General features: G+C 45.1%; 1 protein-coding gene across 1 annotated transcript in view; it reads left to right on the plus strand.

Moving 5' to 3' along the window:
- The window catches only part of MARCHF4 (membrane associated ring-CH-type finger 4), a 30,142-nt gene that overhangs the window by 1,081 nt on the left and 5,908 nt on the right, over positions 1–23,153 (plus strand). Inside the window, exon 2 of the mRNA XM_027775297.1 lies at positions 5,779–5,971. Within this exon, the coding sequence (XP_027631098.1) occupies positions 5,779–5,971 (193 nt within the window). The remainder of the gene's footprint in view (positions 1–5,778; positions 5,972–23,153) is intronic.

Consider the following 23,153-nt stretch of genomic DNA (forward strand, 5'->3'; position numbering starts at 1 on the left):
CAAACGTGGAGGAGAGACAGGAGAGAGAGAGGCTGAGAAAACCAAGAAAACAGGCTATAGGGAAGGGGGAGAAAATGAAAAGGCTACCATGAGGGGCAAAGGCAGACGGGGCCAGGGATGGGGTGAGGGTCTGCCAAACAGATTTGGACAGAACTTAGGGCTCCTTCTGCCCACTCCCACCCCTCCCACCCTACCCTGACACATTCTTCAACCCCAATGGGGCTGGTGGACCCTGTGCCACCCTCACAAATGCCCCCAAATCACTCTCCCTGTGAGATGTGCATACACAGACACACACACACACACACACACACACACACACACACACAGCATTCTGCTTCTGAAAATACCCTCACATATACATGATCAGCCAATTAAGCTGCCACATAATCAATTAGATGATATGATAGCAAAGATGGGACTGCAGCTGCCTGGCACAGTTTCACTCTTCCTCTTGAAAACAGGAGTGAGGGGACCAACAGATGGCATAACGGTTATGTCACTGGATTCCTACGAAGTCAACTGCGGTTTGAGTCCCGGACCAGGCACATGTGCGTACACGCCCAAGATACCCAGAGGAGAATAGAGAAGGGACTGCAGCATGGCCGTTCCCCGGGGGTGATTTCTCGCTTTCTGTCTCTCTGTCTCTCTGTTTCTCTCTATGGTGAGCACGTGCGCCCTATAGCAAAAATCTCTCTAAGGAAAAAAGAAAAGAGTTTGGAGGAGTCAGCCCTAGAAGATCAGAAGGGCTGAGCAGTTTTGTGATGCTGGTGAGATTGAGGTCTTTGAATACAGAGGCTACTAGACACACCTGGAGCCACAGTGTCAGGATGTTTGATTGTGGGTCCTATGGAGTGTTACATGGCGCACTCCCAGGAATGTGTTTGGGTGCATGGGTGTGCATGTGTATGGGCCTGGGTGGGGAGCAGGCAAGCATTTCTAGAAGGTGGCATTTAAAGTCCCATGCCCCATTTCAATGCTGTACCAAAGGGTCAGAGTAAGAGGTGTTTCTCCCTGCCGCTGGTTCCATCTTTAGCCATTCGTTTCAAAATCTTGAAGTGTCTTAAAATAGCAGTGTCACGAGAAGGCTGATTCCACATCCTCTGGGGCGTGAGCAGAGGCCTGCGTGCATTAACCCTCCCTTTCCTTTTCAGCTGGCTCAAGCCTCAAGAGAGACTGATTTCAAACCAACAAGCCCACCCCAAAGTATCTCTCCCTCACTGGCTCCACCCTTGGCTGATAAAATGGAAAACCATTTAGGGATAACTTTTTCCTGGGGTGAAAAAAACATTTTTCTAATTTTATTATACAAGTCAAGTGAGCAGTGACAGCCTTGGCAATATGGGTCCATTGATCTATTCCAAAGTTACTGACCTGTCTTCATCTATGACTTTCTAGATACTGGGGATTGTTTTGGATTCCATTGTTCCTGGAAACACAATGGCATACGATCAGTAAAAATCATTTTACTTTTCCAGATAGTACCAGAAGAAAGAAGTAGCTTGGACCAGAAATAGCCATGTGTGGTTTTGGCCTAAATTGTCCAATTGTATATCCTGAGCTCCTTGGGCCCAGCCAAGTGTGAAACAGCTGCCTGGTCTCTGAGCAGGTATTTCCTGCTCCCATAGCCAAGCTGGACTGTCTGTAGTACAGGAAGGAGCTAGAAGGCCCTACTGAAAGCCAGTGGAGCGATGGCTGGGGGTCAGAGAGGGGAAGTTCCTTCAAGGTCTCTCACTTCATGGTCCATGCCTCATGCAGAGTTGCAAGAGCTAGCACAACAATTCACTATGGCACATCATCTCAGTGACCCTGTGAAAGTGATGCTTCTAGACAGGATAACCACTCAGAAGGAGTCAGAGCGTGGTCTTGTGTGTCTCAGGGCTCCTTACTGCTTCCATCCCTCTCTCTGTTACATCTGAACTGCAATTACATTAATGAACATGCAGTTAATGCCTATTCAGGGCCAGTGTTCTAAATATTCACATAAATTTGTCTAATTTAATCATAAAAACAGCCCGGTGAAGTGGGTACTGCTATTCCTAATTTACAGATGTGACAGTGGAGGCATAGAGAGTTCAGCAGCTTGCCTGAGGCTATGGGTCTGTTAAGTGGCAGAGTGGAGTTGCACACAGGGAATCCGACCTCTTCACTTCTCCCCAGGGAGCACAGACATCTTTAGGAACACCCCACCTTAGCATGCTTACCTTTATTTTTGCAGAACTATAGTAAAGAATATCCTTGAAGCACTGGTTTAAGAGCTATTTCATTTCACTCTCACAATCCTCTAAGAAGTAGGAAGGCCCAATTCTCTCCATTTTTATGGAAAGGAAAATTGAGAGTCCTGGGAATTTACTGACTTCCCCTCGTCACACGGAGCAAATGGAGCAGAGCTTCACTAGAATTGGGTCATCACTCCTTCTTAATGCCCTTTCCTGTTAGAAGGAACAAAACATCAAGTATTCATGCTCTTCCTTCTCTGTTTCCCTACTCACTTGTGCTGCAGGGTAGGAGTTTGGAGAATGGGAAGGTCTTAAGGCACTGGAATTAGAATCTCATTTGGGAGACCAGCAGGTGGCATGGTGGTTAGGGCGCTGGACATTCCCACATTGTCAACCACAGTTCGAGCCCTTGACCTGGTGGCTTGCTTTTTCACTTTCCTTATTTCTGTGTCTCCCTCTGGTCAAATTTAAATAAATAAATGAATAGAATTAAATAAATAATTCTTTTAAAAAATTAAAAAAGAATCCCACTTGGAAACAGGTTTCAAAGTTCTAGATGTCGTGTGGTGTCAGCAGAACCTGGTCCACTGGTGCCTTCTCCCTTTTCCAGTCTCTTCTCTTACGGTTTCAGAGCTCCCTCACTGTTTTCTCCTTGCATCTCTGTGGACTCTCACATGGGACAGCCAGGAGGAGAGTGCTTTTTCTTTGGCATCCCACCCTGTCCCTTCATCATGCTTCACATTGTGGTCAGGAGCCCCATTAGATTCCCCAAGTAGTTTGGGTACTGGTCGAGGGATTTTAGGGGTGATGGGGGGCCTTTCTGTGCCTCTGTATTTCTGTATTTGGGGTTTTTGAAGTCTAGAACAGCAAGAGAAAGGGAGGGTTATCGATGCCTTGATTGTAGAAGCAAAAAGTCCAGTCAGGAGCCCTCTTTCCAGGCATTGGGGCACGCCTTGGAAAATGCATTTGTTGTACTCAAGAGAGTCTGTGTGATTGAGCTAACTTCTGGAAAATTCCTTTGTTTGTATAACCTTAGGCTGGAGTAAGCAGTGGAAAATCTAAAGACCCAATTACCTGCAATGGGATGTTATCTGTATAATTAAATGGAAAGGCTGATGTCCTACATCTGGGCTAGCAAGTGAACTGTTTCCCAATGATTGCAATTTCTGGGGGAGGGGGACATTGGCCAGTGCCAGCTGGAGCCAGAATCAGTGCTTCCTTCCATGCCATCAGTGCATAGTGAAGGGCTCCCTATCGACGAGTGGAAGATGTCTGCCTTTCTTCAGAATTCAGACTGAAACGCTTTCTGAGAGTGTTCTCTGCATGGTGTTATGCAAATTCCTTTGTATTGGTCAGGGTTTTTCAGTGAAACAGAACCAACGGGATGCGCACGTGCACGCGCGCATGCGTGCTTGCGCACATACACACACACATACACCTATAAAGGGATTTATTACAAGGATCATCTCATGTGATCGCAAGGCAGAGAAGTCCCACAATAGGCTGTCTGCAAGTGGAAGCAATAGTCAAAAGACTGAGGCTGGGAAGCTAGTATAATCCCAGTTTAAGACCTAAAGGGGGCCCTTGGACAGCCACTGGTAAAAGTCCAGAGTGTGAACATTAAAGAACTTGGAGTCTGTCTGGCTGCAGGGGTGTTGGGATCAGGACCCAGCAGGCATAAGTGCAGCCAACAGCCAAGTGGAGGAGCAATGTGGAGTAGAATGTGCAGCATGCTCTGGAAGGAAGCATCTAGAGAGAGAGAGAGGAGAAAGAAGCAGAACTGCCACTTCCTCTGTTTCTCCCATGCTCCCAGCCAGTTGGATGGTGCTCACTCACATTGAAGGCAGGTCTTCCTCTCTCAGCCCACTGACACACAAGCCAATCTCATCTGACAACACTTTCATAGATACACTTAGAAACCATGTTTCACCAGTCATCTAGGCATCCTTCAATCCAGTCAAGTTGACACCCAAAATTAACCATCACACCCTTCAATCAAGAAATATCCTTCCTTCCACCTTTTAAAATCTGATCCTGTCAGTTCTCTGCTTAAAACCATTCATAGCATCACATTTACTCATGGGACAAAGTATGAAATCTGTGCATAGTCTATAAAATTTACATGGCCTACCTTTTCTACTTTTCTAGTTGTTCCACTTCACATGCTCTTTGGCTCTTTCCACTCCATCCACTCTGGTTTTCTTCCAGGTTTTTATAATCACTGAGCTTTCTTCTGACACAAGGCTTTTGCATATGCTTTTCTACCTCTGCCTGGAGCACTCTATCCACATCTTGTCTAGTCAACTTCTTAGCTTAAGCCTCGCTTCCTCTGGGTGGTCAAATCCCCCATCAGAGGCTTTCACAGTGCTGTGTCCTCCCTTTCTTATCCCTGGTGAATTACAGTTGTAAGTATTTATTTAGTTGTGTATGTTCCATCAACTGTAAACTCTATGAGGACAGGGACTTTGCTTATTTTTGCTTAAGTGTTTTAGCTCTAGCATCTAGCATAGCGGCCAGCATAATGAAAAGAAACAATTTGCTAAGTGAGTGCATGAATAAACTCCAAATCAGAATTAAACTCTTAGCTTACTTAGGCCTGTGCTTCCTGAACCAGCTATGGAATCATAGAATTTTAGAGCTGAAATTCACCCAAACTCCAGCCTTCAACCCATCAACCCATCCATCAATACTACTATAAGTAAAGTACATTTTCTGTGAAAAAAAAAATGCAGTATCAGTGTTCATATGCATTCTGTAAATCATAAGCTGTTTTTTTGTTTTGTTTTGTTTGTTTTTGCTATAGCACCTGGGCTCACTGGAGAGAGAGACAAAGTGAGAAATCACTTCATGGGGGGAAGAATGGCCACACTGCAATCCCTTCTTCATTCTCTTCTTAGGATTTTGGGCACACATGTATGCACACATTCTCAGTGTGTTTATTAAGACTCTGGACCTGGAACTTGAACTGTACAGTCAAACATGTGGTATCCATCCACCTTAACCACCACACCACCTTGCTGGCCCTCTAAGCTGTTTTTTTTTATCTCTCCCCCACATCCTGTGCCTTCCCCTTGTGTACTGAATTAGTAATATTTAGCCTATATATTAAATGGCATGCAAGACGGTGTTGTAGAAAATGAGCAAAGAAAGGCCTGAGCTTTCTTAACACTTATTGGAGAGAATATAGGTTATATTTCTCTAAAAAGAACATTCTGGGACTCTGGAACACCCACACTAGCTCCACATTTTCATTTTTTGTCTCCTATTTCTTTGTCTATATCACAATCAAGTATAAAGGTCTCCCTTTCCAGTCATGCCTGCACAGAACTCTCTCCTTACAATGATTCCTGATCATTTGGTGTGATATATATTTTCTCTGCATCAAAAGTTTAATGTAAACATTCAGAAACATGCAGGCACATCCATTTTACTACACATTGGAAAGTCTTTGCTTAAATCTTAAATCAAAGATGCGCTGTTGGCATAGCCAAAGGAAAAGGGGTGGGAATGGGATGAAGGAACCCAAGCAACAGCTAACCTGACTTTCTCTTCTCCCCAGTGGCAGGCCATCTCTCTGACAGTCATTGAGAAGGTTCAGATTGCAGCTGCCATCTTGGGTTCCCTTTTCCTCATCGCCAGTATCTCTTGGCTCATCTGGTCAACCTTCAGTCCCTCAGCAAAATGGCAGCGCCAAGACCTCCTCTTCCAGATCTGCTATGGGATGTATGGCTTCATGGACGTGGTGTGCATAGGTGGGTCTGGGGGCTTGCCTTCATGGGTAGTGGGAAGCCACGTGCTGAGGAGAGGAACAGGACCCTTACAATTCCTCTTTGAGGAATCCTAAAGCATAGATGGCACGAGGCTTGAGACTCATAAGCTCAGGAGAGGCCATTGGCTTAAGTTTGATGGTTAGGTGGGAAGGGGGAGGAGGAAGGGAAAAAAGAAGACCTAAATCTTTCTGAAGTAAAACTGTCTCGCCTAGTTGAGGATAAGGATAAGGAGGCTTGCCTTTAAGAAGATTTGAAAAAGTCAGTTGGCCAGTTATCTATCGCAAGCAGGATGCGGAAGTCTTCTTTTTCATTGTATAACCCCATGGCTGCTAAGGCATGACAAAGATGCCTATACATTTAATTCCATTCTCTTCACAGCAAAGTACCTACAAACAGCCATGTTGGCATCACTACCCCTCCCCGCTTTTTTAGCTTTCTATAAGCCTATTCCAATGTCCTAAATTTCTCTAATCTAGTAGTTTTAAAGTTGTTTGTAGTGGCCAAACAGTGGTATGGCCTCTGTGAGGCTGACCCACATGGGAAGGATCTGGGTTTACCTCTGGAGAGCTCCTTGAACACACTGGGTACGTGCATTCCCATCATTCTGGGCTGGCTAAAGCTAGGGGTGAAATCTGGTATGAAGACCTACTAAGAGTGCTTCTCTCTCTCTCTCCTCTCATTCATGAAAGTAAAAAAATCCTAAACAACAACAACGACAAAACAAAACAAAAGAAAATAAACCTATGCGTTACTAGGGTTCCACACACAGCTCCAGGAGCTACTCTTGGAAATAAGCTAACCCCTAACCCAGAAATCCAATGTCAGAAATGTTTTGAATGCTGATGTGATGCCACAAGTAGAAAATTCCACAGCTGACTTCACAGAGGGGTTATAGTCAAAATGCCACAATACAAAAATATTGTATAAAATTATCTTCAGGCTATGTGTACAAAGTATATGGGACATAAATAAATTTCATGCTTAGACTTGGATCCCATCTCCAAAATACCTCATTGTGCATATGCAAATATTCAAAAATATGAGGAAAAAAGAACACAAAAGTCTGAAACACTTCTGGTCCCACCCAAGCATTTTGGATAATGTATGCTCAACCTGTATTTACATGTATTTCTGTTCCAGGTAAGATTTTATTTGAAAGTCTTCAGTGTTACAGAAAAACATCAGAACTCACTACTTCAGTTTCTGCCTCCTCCCTTACCCTATTCTGAAGTTATATTCCACCATACTGGGTTGATTGCTAGAGGGCTGGGTCTTCCTGCCACCAACAGATGGTTGTGGCTGTTAACTCAAATACGTGGTCCAAGCACCTGAGAATGTGGGGAATGGCCCTGGTTTCTCTGAATGAAATGAAGAATGTTTAAGCACTGGTCATACAGACTAATCTGGAATTCTTGGGTTATCCTTATGCCATAGTATTGGGAACATTGGAATTATACAGCTGTCTTCTCTAGGCATGAAAGTGTGTGTATTTTTTTTTTCTTTTTCTTTTTTTTTTTGAGAGGTTTTTGCTATAGGGTGTACGTGCTAGCCAGACAGACTGAGAGAAAGCTAGAAATCACCCCTCAGGGGTGGATGGCCACGCCGCAATCCCTTCTCCTCCATTCTCCTCTCAGGATCTTGGGCATGCACGCACACATGCCTGGAGTGAGTTTAAGCCACCGAGTCCGGGACTCGAACTGCGGTTGACTATGTGGGAGTCCAGTGACATAGCCATTACGCTAACTGGTGGTTCTAAAAGTGTGTGTATTATATTGAATATAGTACAGTGCTCTGTTTGGCAAGAAACTATATATATTAGCTAGAATTTGACTGGAATGATGTTGGTATGAATTTCTTTTGAGTCCTCTTTAATACAAGAAATCAGAAAGTTCTGGAAATCTGCATACTGGTCACAGCAGCCAGAGACCAGTGATGCTAGAACTTGTAAACTTGTGTAAGCCATCTTGCTACCTTTCCACACAAGCTAAACCAATCTATCAACTCTGAGTTCTAGAGTCTTTTCATTACAGCACCTAGGTAGTAAGAGAAACAGACAACCCAAGTTTAGAGGACTGTGAAAGAGAGAGGACTATGAATGGGGACAAATTTGACATTGATGCATTATAATTTACTTCCCTCTGTCACCAAACTCTTCCTATCCCTGCTGAGGCATGGATCATTGATGCCAAAAATCAGTTGTGTCTCCATATGGAGGTGTACAACAGTTCTGGAATGGAATGAGAAACCATGGAAGGCCTTCTCGGAGGACCCCTCAGGCTGCCCTTAATTCTCCTTCAGGCAGACTTTCTATCAGTTCCTGATGTGTGCTTTTACAAGATACGCTTTCATGTCACATGGTGTATTAGTTAGCCTTGGCAGCAGTAACAAACAATTCCAAAAATTGCAGTGCCTTACAACCCACATTTGTTTCCCATTCACAGGTTTGTGAGATGGCTGTGGCTTGGCTAGGCTTGACTGGGCTTAGCTTCTGGTTATGCACTGGGTTTGGGTCTGCTCCAAGTGTCTCCTCCTGCTGGGATGCAGGCTACAGGAGCAGGGACTATTGGACTGTGCTTCCTTCTAGCCAGGTGCAGGTGTGCAAGAGGGCTAGTGGAAACTTGCATGTCTCTCAAAGCTTGGGTTCCAATCTGGCATGCTTACTCTTCTTCCACAGCCCATTGGCCAAGGTACATCATCAATAAGCTCACCATCAATAGGGCAGTGAGGCAGGGAAGTATGTTCCTCCTCCTCTGGAGAAAGTGGGAACAAGAGGGAGGTTCATAGATACCACCTACCGCTAATGGCTCCACAGATTTGAATACTGAATTGAACATAGAAAAAGTCATGAGAACAATCAGTCCAGCTCCCTTGTTTTGCAGCTGAGAGAGCTGGGACCCTGGGAAAGGCAATGATTTGCTCAAGAGTTTTGGCTAGGATTAGAAGTAAGGTCACCTAAGTCACAACTTAGCGCTCTTTCTAGTAGTCCTCTTGTATCAGAAAGCAAGAGTCCCTGATGTCACTTATGGGATACCTGCATATGCCACTTATGACTGAGTGCAGGACAGGCCCTCATGAGTGACCTGCTCTCTGTGACTCTGAGCCACTCAGGACTCCTCCAGTCTCTCCTGCTCCTGGGGTCTCTCTTTGCCTTCATCTCTTCTCACTTTCTTGCCCCCATCCCCCAGCTGCTTACCTCCTCCCAGCCCACTTTTGTATCTCTAATTCTTTCTTTTCTTGTGTACATGGGACACTTGTTTCTTCAACTTTTGGCCCTAGCAGAGGAGATTGGATATTGAGAGTTTTCACATTGTTTTCTTCTTTCTTGCTTTTAAGAAAATGTAATATCCTAGAATACACCATAATCTATCCATTGTGCTCTGAGAAGCCACTGGCTGCTTGGAGACAGTGATTGGAGCAGGGGGGAGGGGGTTTATGGGGGCCCTAGTTTCTTTTGGTTGCCACCCTTTTCAGCAGTGTAGACTGTACTATCATTTATTACTTATAATTGGAGCCAACTCACTTTCAGAGCATATCCCTGGGGGCAAGAATTATTCTTCCCATTTCTCAGATTGCAGAACTCAGACTGAAGGACTTGTCTTTGTCTGATGCAAGCAGCAGAGCAGGACTCTAAGTTTGCATGTTTCTAGGAGAAGCTGTCCTTCAGAGAAAATGCTGGTGACAGAATAAAGCAGGGAGTAATATGTGATCTAGACAAGAGAGTAGGAGGTGACAGGCAATAGTGGGAATCCACAAATAGATGCTGGCGGCTGCAATGATGGTGATTTTTGATGATGACGATGATCGGCAGGGATGATCATTGTTTGAAGGAGAAATTTCAGTATAAGCCTCCTCTCCTCCTCTGCTATTTTCTGGCCAGTAGAGGGAAAACACTGCACAAGTAGGTGTAAAAGTACTTGCTTTTAGGGGCTCTCAGGCGAATCGGTGGAGATCATAACACCTTCCAGGAGTATCTTTATTTTTAGTCTCAACTAGACATTTGGGCTGTGGGGACTACCAGAAAGCACACACTTAGCATCAGATTCGGTTAGGGCAATGCAGGAGAGGACCTCAGCCCCCCACATGCCATGTCAGGCCTCCTTCTGTGGGGAATCCTTGCCATGCTTCACATCCTAGCTCAGGGCTAGTATTTTGGCTCCCCAGCAATACTTAGGAACAAGGAGAGAGATCCATAATGGGGTGACAGGGTCCACCTGACATGGTTTCCAGGGTCCCCCATGAAGTCAGGCTCCGTTTGGGTTACTTGGGCCTCCCAGCTGCCATTCATGTTAAAGCACTCCCTGAGGAAGGGTGACCCCCGAACCAGGCAATGTGATAGCACTGCAGACACCTCACCTTTCTCAGATTTCCAGGGCAACAAAGCTGGAGTGACAACCCAGGGTCCAGTTTGTTCTGAGAGAAAGAGAAAGTGTCTTGTCACCCCTCTCCTACCGCCTCTTTCCTCTTTCCATGAGCCATGATTTCTGGTGACATGAATCTGGTTTACTGAACCAAGGAGAGTCAAAGAAGCCAAAGCAGGGAGCAGAGACCTGACTGGACTTGCCAGGAGGAGGCAGGACACGGTCTTCTTACTTCACAAAGATGAAAACCCAGGCAAGAGAGTCACAGGGGGCGTTCACCTTACTTTTGAGTATTCATCAGCTTAAAAACCCAATACATTAATCTAATCTTGTGGAAAAGAGAAAGCTTCCTGACCAGAAATCCTGAGAGAGAGGATGAATAGGATGGAGAGGAAGGGGAGAGGAGGCTCCTCAGCAGGGAGCGGGTGGAAGGCCTGATCGAGGGGTGTGTATTCTCAAGAAATGATGGTCGAAATAAATCCTGAGGCCCAGCCTCTGGTGCCATCAGAGTCTGCTGAGCTGGAAGGCACAAACTGACTGCAGTTCGAGTCCCTGGCCTGGTCAGCCTGAAAACATGCCAGGCATTTGTGCATGCCTGGGATCCTGGAGTGCTAGAGGGCTAGAGGAAAGGAAGCATGGTGTGACTAAGTCCTGCGGAGGGTGCTTTTCTCCCTCTCTTTTGTGTGCACATGAGCATTCTATCATGAAAAAAAATATCATATGAAAGAATCCACATTCACAGACCCAAGTTCCTTGGAATTTTCAGGAGAAAAAAAAGTGAGTCTAGCCCTATGTTAGCTCACTCCCCGAGTGAGAGCCGTAGACTAGACAGGCCAGAGCCCATGGTCTGATGGTTGAGAAGCTGAGGTTGAAATGAGCTGAATTCATGGTTTGAGTCTTGGAACCAGTGGCTTGAAAAACATTCCAAGTGCATGTAGGCGTGTGCCCAAAGGCCTGAAAGGAAAGAGATACCAAGAAAGGATTGCAGCATGACCATTCCCAACAGGGGATGCTCTCTCTGTCTCTCTCTCAGGAGCACATGTACCCTTTGGCAAATTAAAAAATAAATCTGCTACCAGAAGTGTCTGGACTTTCTCCATTTCTCAGCTACTAAGAACAACTTGTCTACTCCCTGAGACTGTTAAGTGGCCACAGATAGTAAAGAATATGAGTAAACATAAAATGAATAGTTCCAATAAATGTTTAAAAACATATTTACTCTTTCTGCTGGACTGGTATGCTGCGGGAGAGTTTATAGGAGTGGGAGGGACTCTGCAGAGAAACTCCACAGGGAGCCAACGCCAGCTCAGCAGATGTGCTTTCTCTGCCATGAAGCCAAGGAGAAGTGGGGTCTGGCATGTGATCCGCTTGCTGCTCTGGAAGCGTGCGTCATCAGCCCCACCGTGACTGACCCACTAGCTGCCTTCCAGGACAGTCAGTATACAATGAGAAGACTCCAGAATAATGCCTCTCAAAAAAACGACCTTCAGTATTCACCGAAGGATTCGCCTACACAGCTGTCAGGAAGCTCTGGGTTCCCCTGCTTGAGGCAGTGCAGCTCCAGTGTTGATGACAATGGTTCTAAACTTGGTAATATCAGAGGGCCATACATTTAGTGACACAAGCTGCCTCTACAGGCAAAGCACTCTCGGTTTGGAGTCCTACCTTCCTGAACCAATGCCTGCTACTGTGACAGTGACTTGTAAGTTGCTGTGGACAGAACAAACCATCAAATCCCTGCAAAGACAGAGAAAAACTGATGACAGGTATGACAACCCTGAAAAATAAGCAAGGAAAATTTATGGTTCATATTCAACAGGTGAGGAAAGGCTAAACGCAATTGTGTCTATATAACACAGGGAAGCAAATGGTCAGACTGAGGACCGGCCTAAGAACCTCTGGCTCCAATTCCAGGGCATTTCTGTTGCCTATTTCATTTCTGATTGCTCTGAAAAATTGCAAATGCAGAGCTTGGGTGGGAGACACATTGCAGGGAAATTAGTTCAGTAATGTCTTGACCCACAGGGTAACTACTGGTAGCAATCAGAAATCCAGTGAGCCCCAGCTGCCCCTGTGTCAAGGGTTTGGGAGGTGAGCCATTGTGCCACCTCCTTTCTGATCAGCACTATTTTGATGCCAACTGAGAGGGAGGCTTGGGAAATCAAGATGAAATTTGTACAGTTCATCTCACTATGAGACATGCTAGCAAAAGGCATTTAGGTTGGGGGAATTAAATCTACTGGTTCAAATAAACTTGGGAAATCATTCATCCATTCAAATATATTTGTTGAACAGGTACTGGGAACATATGCTAAAATAAGAGAGTTCCTTGCCTCGTGGGGGAGACATCTTACATCTCAAGGAATGAGAACTAGGACTGGGGTCTGGACACAGGAGTGAGTGAGCACAGGAAAGAAGAGTCTGAATCAAAGAGGACTTGGAACACTTGCACCCATTCATTCAGCAGTCCTTCCTGACTTTTTTTTATTGCTGAAACTAAGGAACATTAACAGAGAGGAAAGCACAGTCCCTTTCCCTCCAGGAGTTTGTGGTCTAGAGATCATCACAACCCAGTGGGAGTCTGCACGTACAGAGGAAGCTAGATTCAGCGAGGAGTGATTGACTCTTGTGGGGAGTCCAGGAAGACTTGCTGAAGCAAGGAACCCTATCCTTGAACTAAAAGGCAGGTTTCAAAAGATAGATCAAAGTTTGGTCAGAAGAGGGAGGAAGTACAATCCTGGCAGAGGGACTCGCCAGTGTAGAGGACCAGAGACACAGTGAACAAGTTCTGCTTAGGAAACTTTGCGCAGATGGGTATGGGTTTCTGCAAAGAGCCAAAGATGGCAGGTGGGTGATGGGCTAGTGTGTTGGAGAGGCTGGCAGGGTCAAATCCCACAGGGCCATGAGTCATGTGCTAAGCAACTTGAAATTTACCTGCTGGTGATAGGAAGGCATTGATAACATCTTGAACATTTATTTATTTATTTATTTATTTATTTATTTATTTACTTTGAGAGGTTTTTGTCATAGGGCACGTGCGCTCGCCAGATAGACAGACACAGAGACAGAAAGTGAGAAATCCCCCCCCCCAGGGGGGATGGCCACACCGCAATTCCTTCTCCTCCATTCTCCTCTCGGGATCTTAGGCACGCATGCACACGCGTTCGGCGTGAGGTTTTTTTTTTTTTGAAACATAACATCTTTTAATTTCTTAACGGTAAAGTACTTGGTGTATCACCATTATGGAGCCTTATGGTTAGAGAAAAGTCCCACATATGGCAAATTTCTTTTTTACAGATAATTTGTTTTGCCTTTTCTCATCTGTAGCTGTTAAAGTTCCATGTATATACTAATATATATTTTTTCTTCTCTATCCTTTTGACTGCCATTATTTTCTTTTTTTTATTTTAAATTTATTTATTTTCTACATTAGTTCACTATCCATCAGATGTAATATAATTTTGATACAATTACTAATAATACAAGTAGCAATATTTTTTTAATTTATTCATTCTCTACATTAATTCACTATACACCATTACAACACACAAATGAATTTTCCATCCAAAATACACTGTGCATTGGCTCAATCAAGCACATCAACATACATGTTCTCAGCAAATAATTTTCCAATTCTTATGTCTTGCATACCTTGCCTTTTGTTTTGCCATCCTTGATTCCCCATCCCCCACCCTCTGCTATGTCCCATCCTCCTCCCCCATTGTCCCTGGCACCCACGGTTGCCCTCCATGCCTTCCCCCCACCATTCAATTGTTCTGCCAATGAACTTAATTAGTCTAAATATATCCACGCCTGGCGTGAGTTTTAAGCTACCGGGTCCGGGACGTGAACCGCAGTCGACTACATGGGAGTTCAGCGATATAGCCATTACACTAACTGCTGGTCCTAGATCAGTGTATTTTTTTTAAAGAATTATTTTATTTAACTTTATTTATTTTTTATTTTAATTCGACCAGAGAGGAACAGAGTAAGAGAGAGAGAGAAGGAAAGTGAGAAAGCAAACTGCCAGGTCAGGGACTCAAACGATGGTTGGCCATGTGGGAGTCCAGCGCCCTTAGCCATCATGCCACCTGCCGGCTCCCTGATCAGTATATTTTTAACCTATAGTTCTGATAACTGTGGGGAGGATGGATCAGAGCTGGATAGACGGGAGGTAGGGAGAGACTGGTTGGCAATACTTAACGATAGTCTGAGCAAAAAGCAAAGAGATACAGTGGGGAAGAAGAGTAGTGGGTTACCTTGGGAGGCACTTAGATGTGGACAGGATAGGACTGCCTAGACCTCTTCAGGGTAAGAACCTGCAGGCTCTGGCTTGAGTAGAGACTGGGCACTGTAGTGAGCATGAGAATGGACAAGCAATACGTGGAGCAAAGGGGAACCGAAGGATATGTCCTCCATAAAGGCACCAGAACAAATGGACCATCTTCAGCTTAATGTCCAGGGACAGAGACAAGATCCAGGCCCTAAGGCAAGAGCTTGCAGTAGAAGAGAAACAAGATGCATGAGCACGTTACAGAGAAGATACAGTCATGCCAGGAAGAAAGAAGGAGAGGGTCCCTTCCAGTGCCCAGGCAGTTCCCTCCTGTGTCATAGAGGATGTTAGTGAAGACATCAGGCTGGTTCTGACAGGAACTGGTAACTGATGGGAAGAGGGCTGGCGATAACCCTGTTTAGGGTTAAGAAGCTCTAGTGCTTGCCCAGGTTTCTGTAGGTAGTTGGACAATAAGACTGGAAGACAGATTTGGAAGTCAACAAGAGCAGGTGGTAGAAGCTGTGTGCTTTGATGAGATCACATAGGACAGTAAGTGGCTAAGGACAGAGGGCTAAGGAACATTACACATCAAAGGGATGGATGGAGAGGGAGAATAGGAAAATGTAGGAGGGGCTGAGTCACAACACTCAGAGAGGTGAGTGTCCACAAAGGCTAGAGCTCAGGACGTGCATCATTCAGCTTATTAAGCTTATGACCTTGAGTGACGGGCACAGCTTGTCTCTGCTTTTCTTTCTTCACCTGTGAAATGGGATCATGAGATTGTCTTCAGAGGGTTGCCAAGAAAATTAAATATATGATGCGTGTAAGAAAGAACGCACTCATTAATATCAGTGATCAGGGTCAGGGCATCGGTGAGGCTAATTTTCCCTTGTAGTGGCCAAACAGGGGTTTGCCGAAACTGTGAAAACCTGCATCCAGTCACAGCCTGGAAATAGAGCCTGGCCCGTGTCCTCCCATAATGAAGAGTCTGCTCATACTGGGAGAGTACCTTTTCTTGAAGGTTCCTGGTTCCCTCACCCGTGACCTCTCAATGAGAGGATCTGATTACGTCTGATGTCCTCGTTCCCCTTGCCTCCTCTTCCGTCATCTCTAATGATGCTGTTGCTGCCGCAGAGGAGCTGACAGAGCCTCCCAGCAAACAAATGGGGCATTCTCTGCTCCAGTGGGTCAAGTTATTAGGATTTAACAAGAGCAAATTAATTAATGGCTTTGGCACCAAAAAGAATTTTTTTTTTCACTCGACAGACCTGAGGAAACGGACAGCAAAAAGTCAACTCTATGAAAATGAGGATCTCATCCTCATCGTGTTTGTTTTTTACTCGTGAGTAGAATGGGGTTGGCGGAAGGAAGGAAAGGAATGTTTCTAAGATTCCAAAGTCTTAAAATAGTGGAATATGGCCTTTAACAAAATTATTTTTGATATTTTATTAAAGCTTCTTCTATGGGTTGTCCCCTGAGGTTCTTTCCAGTGATTTCTTGAGCTCACTTGGCCCCTGCCCTCTAAGATAAAGGGGGTTAAATCCTACTTTATTGCAAATGGGCAGGAGATAGGGGTAGCAGGATTATAAAATCATTTTCTTTTCTAATCTAATTTTAATTCACCTTAACTAAAAAACACTCATATACCACCAAGATTCCTTCCTTTCTTCCTTCCTCTGGATAGAATTGACCCTACCTGTCAAACTTTTAATTCCTAGCGTAGGAAACTTTGAAAATACGGCAGAGGCTGCCTGGTGCATACGAGGAACAGAAGATGAAGGTCAGAAGACCAAATCAGCGACTAAGTTACCTCTCTGAGCTTGGGCAAGTTCCTTCTCTATCCGCAATTAGTTTCTTCCTTTGTAAAATGAAGTCCTGGTAACATCCAAGGTCCTTTTAGGTTTGAAATCTGAGGGGTTTTTATTTTTTCTTTTGCTATAGGGTGCATGTCCTCACCAGAGAGGCAGAGACAGAAAGCAAGAAATCATTCCCCAGGGAGCTGGCCATGCTGTAATCCCTTCTCCTCCATTCTCCTCTAGGAATTTTGGGCACAAACGCATATGTGCCTGGAATGAGTTTCAGCCTGCCAGTTCAGGACTCGAACTGCAGTTGACTATGTGGGAATCCAGCACCTTACCCCCATACAATCTGCTGGCCCCTAAATCTGAGGGTTTTGAAGTGAGACGACGTCAGGGCCTCAGAGGTTGACAGTTATGGTTATGAGGATCCCTAATAGTGTTAGGGTGAGTCCAACAACTGACATGAGAAGCACTGACCACATTAATGGGCAAGAAGATGTTCGCTCCATGTTCTGTTATCTGTATGCTTTACCCAGGTTTCTGGATTCACTGTGAACACAGACCCCACACACCTTGGGCTTTCCATGCACAGCTGGCCCTCTCCCCAGCTGAGGCTGCTGGATGCCTAGAGGATGAAGCCTGGTTTAGATGCAGACATGCCCAATGAGCACTGTCCCCTTTAAGGAGACCCCTTGGGAGGCTCTTCATTTATTCCAGTTACTCTGACAAGGCTCAGAATATTTTAAGAACACCTCTAGGAATTGTCTTCGGCACAGAACAGATTCAGAAAACGCATGTCTGCCCACTGATGGTGGCTTTATGACTAGTAATGGCCCCAATCTGATAAATAAGGTAAATGTTCAAGCCGGCCTAATATATTTTGGGGATACATGAAACGTACCATCAAGACATGAACTTCTCTTCTCTTGTGGTCTGTTACCTAACACCAGAGATATATTAGAGTGTTTTCAGCATATATTTAAAATAATAATAATAAGGCCCTAAATGGCAGTGGTTTAACCCAATAGAAGTCCCTGCGCATTGAATGGGAGATTCTCCTCCTCACAGTGATTCAGCTTCCCAGTCTCCTTACATCTTCTAGCTCCGTGGTCCCTTAGGGCTTTTGAGTCTTTTGCCTCCACCGAGTAAAAGATAAGAGAGCATGAATAAAGGCAATGTCTATTTCTTAAACCTTGGTTTGCCTCATGTTCACATTCCACACTTGTCACTGGGTCACACCGAGGTGCGGAGGGCTGGAAGATGTAATTCCTCTGCAGTGGCAACTCTCTATTAAGGAAAGGGAGTGCAGATTTTTGATGCACAGTTAGCCATCTCTACCATGGGAGGCCTATGTCATCAAGAAATTTCCAGAAATGTTCTGATCGGGGATATTCCAAAAGGAGAAAATGCCCCAGTTTCAAGGGGTAGACTTGGCTCTCTTCCACAGGAGGCCTACACGCTGCCGCTTGTGCCGCCGCCATGTCTCCAGTGATCCCTGAGAAGGTACAGCACATTTTGTCTCCAGTGATCCCTGAGAAGTTCCAGCACATTTTGCGAGTACTCAATACCAACATCGATGGGCGGCGGAAAATAGCCTTTGCCACCACTGCCATTAAGGGTGTGGGGCGAAGATACGCTCATGTGTGTCGAGGAAAGCAGACATGGACCTCACCAAGAGGGCAGGAGAGCTCCCTGAGGAGGAGGTGGAACGTGTGATCGCTGTTATGCAGAGTCCACGTCAGTACAAGATCCCAGACTGGTTCTTGAACAGGCAGAAAGAGATAAAGGATGGAAAATACAGCCAGGTCCTGGCCAACAGTCTGGACAACAAGCTGCGTGAAGACCTGGAGAAGATACTGGCCCATAGAGGGCTGCGCCACTTCTGGAGCCTTCTGGTCCAAGGCCAGCACACTAAGACAACTGGCCGTCGTGGCTGTACTGTGGGCGTGTCCAAGAAGAAATAAGTCTGTAGCCCTTGTCTGTTAGTAAATAGTTTTTATACCAAAAAAAAAAAAAAAAAAAAAAAGTTGGGTATAGACTTGTATAGCCTAAAGATGTTAAAAGACAAACCTGGCTTTTTTGGATATAAAAGTTTGGCATGTCGCTTAAATAAGCTATGTTTGTGACTTTGTAAAGACGTAAAGTAAGGCCTGACCACACCTGTGAGAAGCATGAAGATGTGCCCCTAGAGCGTACTGGGCAGTGCTGGCACCATCCCCTGGGCCTCTCACAGAGCTTCCTGACCACGAAACCAGCTGATTAGAAGGATTTTTTATTATTATTCATATCAAGAAAGTCACATGATATTTATTTAATAATCATGATAGTAATGATAACTAACATTTATTATTCATTATGTACCAAGTACTGTGAAAAGTAGTTCAGATACTTTAAACACAGCATCTTCTTGACTCCCCACAAGTCTAGGAGGCAGTTAGGGTTATAGTGCCCATTTTCCCGATGAGAAAACAGAGAGCGAGAGGTCGATCACCCAAGGTCGTACAACTAGCACCCAATTTCATCTGATTCGAAGCCCATGTCTTTATCCACTCCATTATAACAATGCAACATGTATTGCAAAAGACTTGTACATTCAATCAGAAATCGTATACACATGCGCACACAATTAAAAAAAATGGTCTCCTCTATAACTCTTCACTGTCGGGGGAGTGCGGCCTAGAGCATGGAGGATGAAGCAACCCCAGAAACACGGCACTGCTCTGTTTCAGGTAACGGCAGGCTTATGTTTCATGTCTTGGACAAGCTGGGTGTCCTTGGGAAGACATTCAATCTCTCTGAGCTCCATTTGTTTCTTCTTTAAAGTGGAGATAATATTGCCTATCTTACAGGGGTTCTGTGTAAAGTAGCCTATATTTGCAAAGCCCTTTTAGAGTGACAGAACATAGTAAGCCATGAATACTGGCTATCACCACCAGCATCACTGGGACCGTTATCATCACTTCCAAGCACCGATAACATCCAGAGTGGCTGAGACATGCGGTTCTATCAATATCTGCCCAGATAGTGAGAGCTCTGAGCCTCACGAGGAAGCCCCTACAGAAAATAGCCACAGTATCTTGGGATATAACTTCGTACACACACTTAAAGGAATGAAACCCTCAATGCAAGGTTATTTGGGTCTCTAAATTTTTTCTCTCTTACCCAGTTCTATTGAGTTAAGCTTATTTCATTTCAAAGTATCTCATACTCTGTATGTTTCCTAGTGAAGGTTTTCTCACAGATCTCTGCCCTGCTCTGGATAGGCAGAGTAGCTGGAACATTCTAACTCATTGCAAACCCTCAGCACAGCTTGATCAAGGTCAACAGACCCAGCAAGGGGCCTGCTAAAAAGATAACTCTGATTGAAGTCACCTCCAAAGGGACACCCTCCCCATTGGCACTGACAAGGCATTGAAAAAATGAATATAGAAGGGAAAGCGTCTTTGCATTCACCCTTGCATTGAGTACTTTTGCTGTCTTTTATTTTTTGAGTCTTTATTACTTGAAATATTCAAATCAAGGTGAGTCTACCCAGATGGGGCCTCAGAATCCACACCTTGCCACCTCTTCCAGGAGGCCCCCAGGAGAAAGCATGATGTACATGGAAACTATTGGCCAGGTGCTGGCCTTGTGTCTCCCAGCAACAACTTCCTGAGCCCCCTTAAAATATCTGGTTATGGTTCTTTCTTTCCCACACTTGCCTGATATCTTTTCTTTCTTTCTTTCTCTCTCTCTTTCTTTCTTCTTTCTTTTTCTCTTTCTTTGTTTCATCATCATCTTCTTTTTTTTTTTATTACCAGAGGGCACATGCACTCCCCAATGGGCCATGGTCATATTGCAATCTTTTCTCCTCCATGCCAGGATTTTGGACATGCATGTACACATGGCTGGCATGTTCTTCAGGTTGTCAGAGCCAGAATTCCAACCATAGTCAGCCCTGTGGGATCTGGCGCTCTAACCACTAGGCGACAGGGCTGGCTCAATGTGTTCTTCAGTACAGGTTCTGAACCCCTTGGTTCAAATCTGGAAGACAGGTGTTTGCAATGGTGGGATTTCACGGTAAGACACAAGATCTCCCACCATAGCTGTCTGAGTGGGAGTGACTCCACAGGGGGAGAGGAGTGTTCCTCAGTGTGTACTATGGAAGGCTATCGGTGGTGGGAGAGGAGGCCCAGGGGTCGGGCTGGTCTCTAGAGCACTTTTCAGCTGTAGCATGTGATTCGTCTACAAATAAATTCGGCCTGAGAACTGGGAGGGAGGGGAGTTAGGATATGGAAAGAACAGATGCTTGTGCTGGGGACAGGGCTGGCAAAGCACAAGGGAAGAGATAGGAGTGGGTTTCTCGATGTCCTGTGGTCTCCCCCATAACATTCAGTATCACGTGGTATTGAGTATTCAATGTGTGCCAGGCATTGGCACTGAGGCCTCGTGTCCTCATTTAATCTCATAACAACCCTATAAGGAAGGAGATATCAGCCCTAGTTTCCCAATAAGAAAAATGACGCTCAGAGAGAGAAATGTCACTTATTTAGAGTCACAGAGCTAGGAAGTGATAGACACTCTGAATGTTTAATATATGCTCGTCAGTGAGCTAACTCCACTATATGAGGCCCAAAGGTCTTTGGGTGTAAGAAGGCATATATCCATTCTTCAGTTGTCGTACATTTTCATGTCTATCACATGTGGGGGGAAGTGTTTTCTTAATTATGTGTGGCTTTTTTTATTTTTGATCAAAAGTTGGATCTGCTGGGGATGGGGCCTGGGAGTCTGTGCTTTAAACATGCTCTTTGAATGATTCTGACATCTACTAAAATTTGAAAACCACTGTTCTAGAGTTGTCTGCAACTTTTACGCCACTTGAGCCAGGATACTAGCAGGAGATGGGGGATGGCGTGGCGGGAGGGGATCAGAGGCCTCTCTACAGACTCCCCAGTTAGCCTTGGCTTTGTACTCCCTTTAGGATGAGAGCTAGTGTTTTGGTCCATCACCAGTGCTTACAGAAGCACGTAGTAGGTTCTCAGAAAAGACTCATTGGATGAAATTGTGTCTCGCTGCTCTGGACACAGCAAGAGCCAATGGCCACAGTTAAGGAGGGGAGGACTGGAATGTCCGTTAGGGAGAACTCCCTGACGTTACCGTTGTGATGGGTAGGGCAGCGGTGCGACAGGACAACCCACTCACAATCTTTCGCTTTCCCTCCCACCCTCATGGACAAGCAAAGGCCGTTTCAGCTGGAGGTTGGGGGAAAGGTAGGGGGACAAACGAAGGATTTGAACAACCTGTGGCATCTGGAGCTGTGTGAGGAAGAGGAGCCCCAAAAGGTGGAGGGATATTAGAATGATGAAGGTGGCAGTTTTTCTGGAACTTCCCCACAAATACAGCCCCGGGTTGGGTGCTTTGTAGGTGGTTACCAGATAACTGTTAAATTAAGTAGAAATCCCAGAAAATGGCCCAATCAGAACTCACTGTTTCTGATTTTATGATGCATCCTAATTTCCCATTTTCTTCTGCTACTTGTCTGCCTCCCTTGTTTCCTCCTGATCTAATTTCAGTCTCTCTATCCACTGCCAGTTCACTCCCTCTTCCTGTTTCCCCACCTTTTCAACCTTGTCCATGTCACCTGTCTCCCTACCCCCCCTTGTATTCTGCTACCCAAGGAATCAATAAGTAATTTGCAGAGCAGGAAGCAGGAGGAGGGCTTAGGGGAGTGGATGTGAATGAGGTAGTTGGTGTTTTTCCAACTTTCACCAAACAAGCATTATCTAGAAAAACAGGTGTGCCTTCCTCCCCTTCAGCCACCTAGCCATTAAAATGGTTTAATTACTTCCTGAATATTAGACAGATAATGAGAAGGCAGCATTCAGACCAAAAATTTGAGTCACCCTCTTCAATCAGGATAAAAGTGTCTGATCAACAGGCTAATTACGAATCAAGTGCACTGACTCTCACAGCAAGGAGTTTGGCACTTCAGAAGATGCTGTTTCTCCCCAGGCCCCCTCTCTCCTCCATCATCATTAAGGCTTTGTTATGCTCCTGGTGCTGGGGTTAGCTGCCCAAGACTCAACCAGCAGTGGCCCCTGCCTCCAAGGAGCTTCCAGTCTAGGGGGAAAAACCACAGCAGTGTGCAAAAAAAGGCTTATGAATAAATGGATAAGTAAATAGCTTTCAGGCCAAGGATGTATAGGTGCACATTCAAAAGGAAGAGATGATGGGAGTTGGTATATTTGAGAGAGAATGAGAGGAACTCTCTTTGTCCAGAATCTGTCAGATCAGATTAGATCAGATCAGGGGTGAACAGGTGTTCTTTGGAAGGTTTGTGAACCCCCTGAAATAATAAGAACAATTGGGCATCTGTTCTTCCCCGCATCCCATCCCTCCCAGGAGGATGGTCCATCCCATTCATTATAATCCTTAAAGGGGTATGATCTAAACAGGAGGCACTAATACTCCATCTCTCTTTCAATAAGACTTTGAAGACGTGTGCAAAGTGCAGTTTCACGAACGGTTGGAATATTGGAGGAAGACGGCAGTGGATGGCTGCTCTGGTCTCTGAGAATGGTGTGTTAGAAATTGAGATTTTTAAGCCGTCCTCATCCGGTCCCTTTGCTTAACATCAGGAGGCTGCTGTTTCTTCTCTGAATTTTCAACGGCTGCAGGAATTGGCTGCCACACATCCCCAGTCATCTCTCTCTCCAGCACAGGGCCCAGCCTCCCAACCATCCTCACTATGTGGA

Source organism: Tupaia chinensis, unplaced genomic scaffold (assembly GCF_000334495.1).
Source record: "Tupaia chinensis unplaced genomic scaffold, TupChi_1.0 Scaffold000542_1, whole genome shotgun sequence".
Lineage (NCBI taxonomy): Eukaryota > Metazoa > Chordata > Mammalia > Scandentia > Tupaiidae > Tupaia > Tupaia belangeri.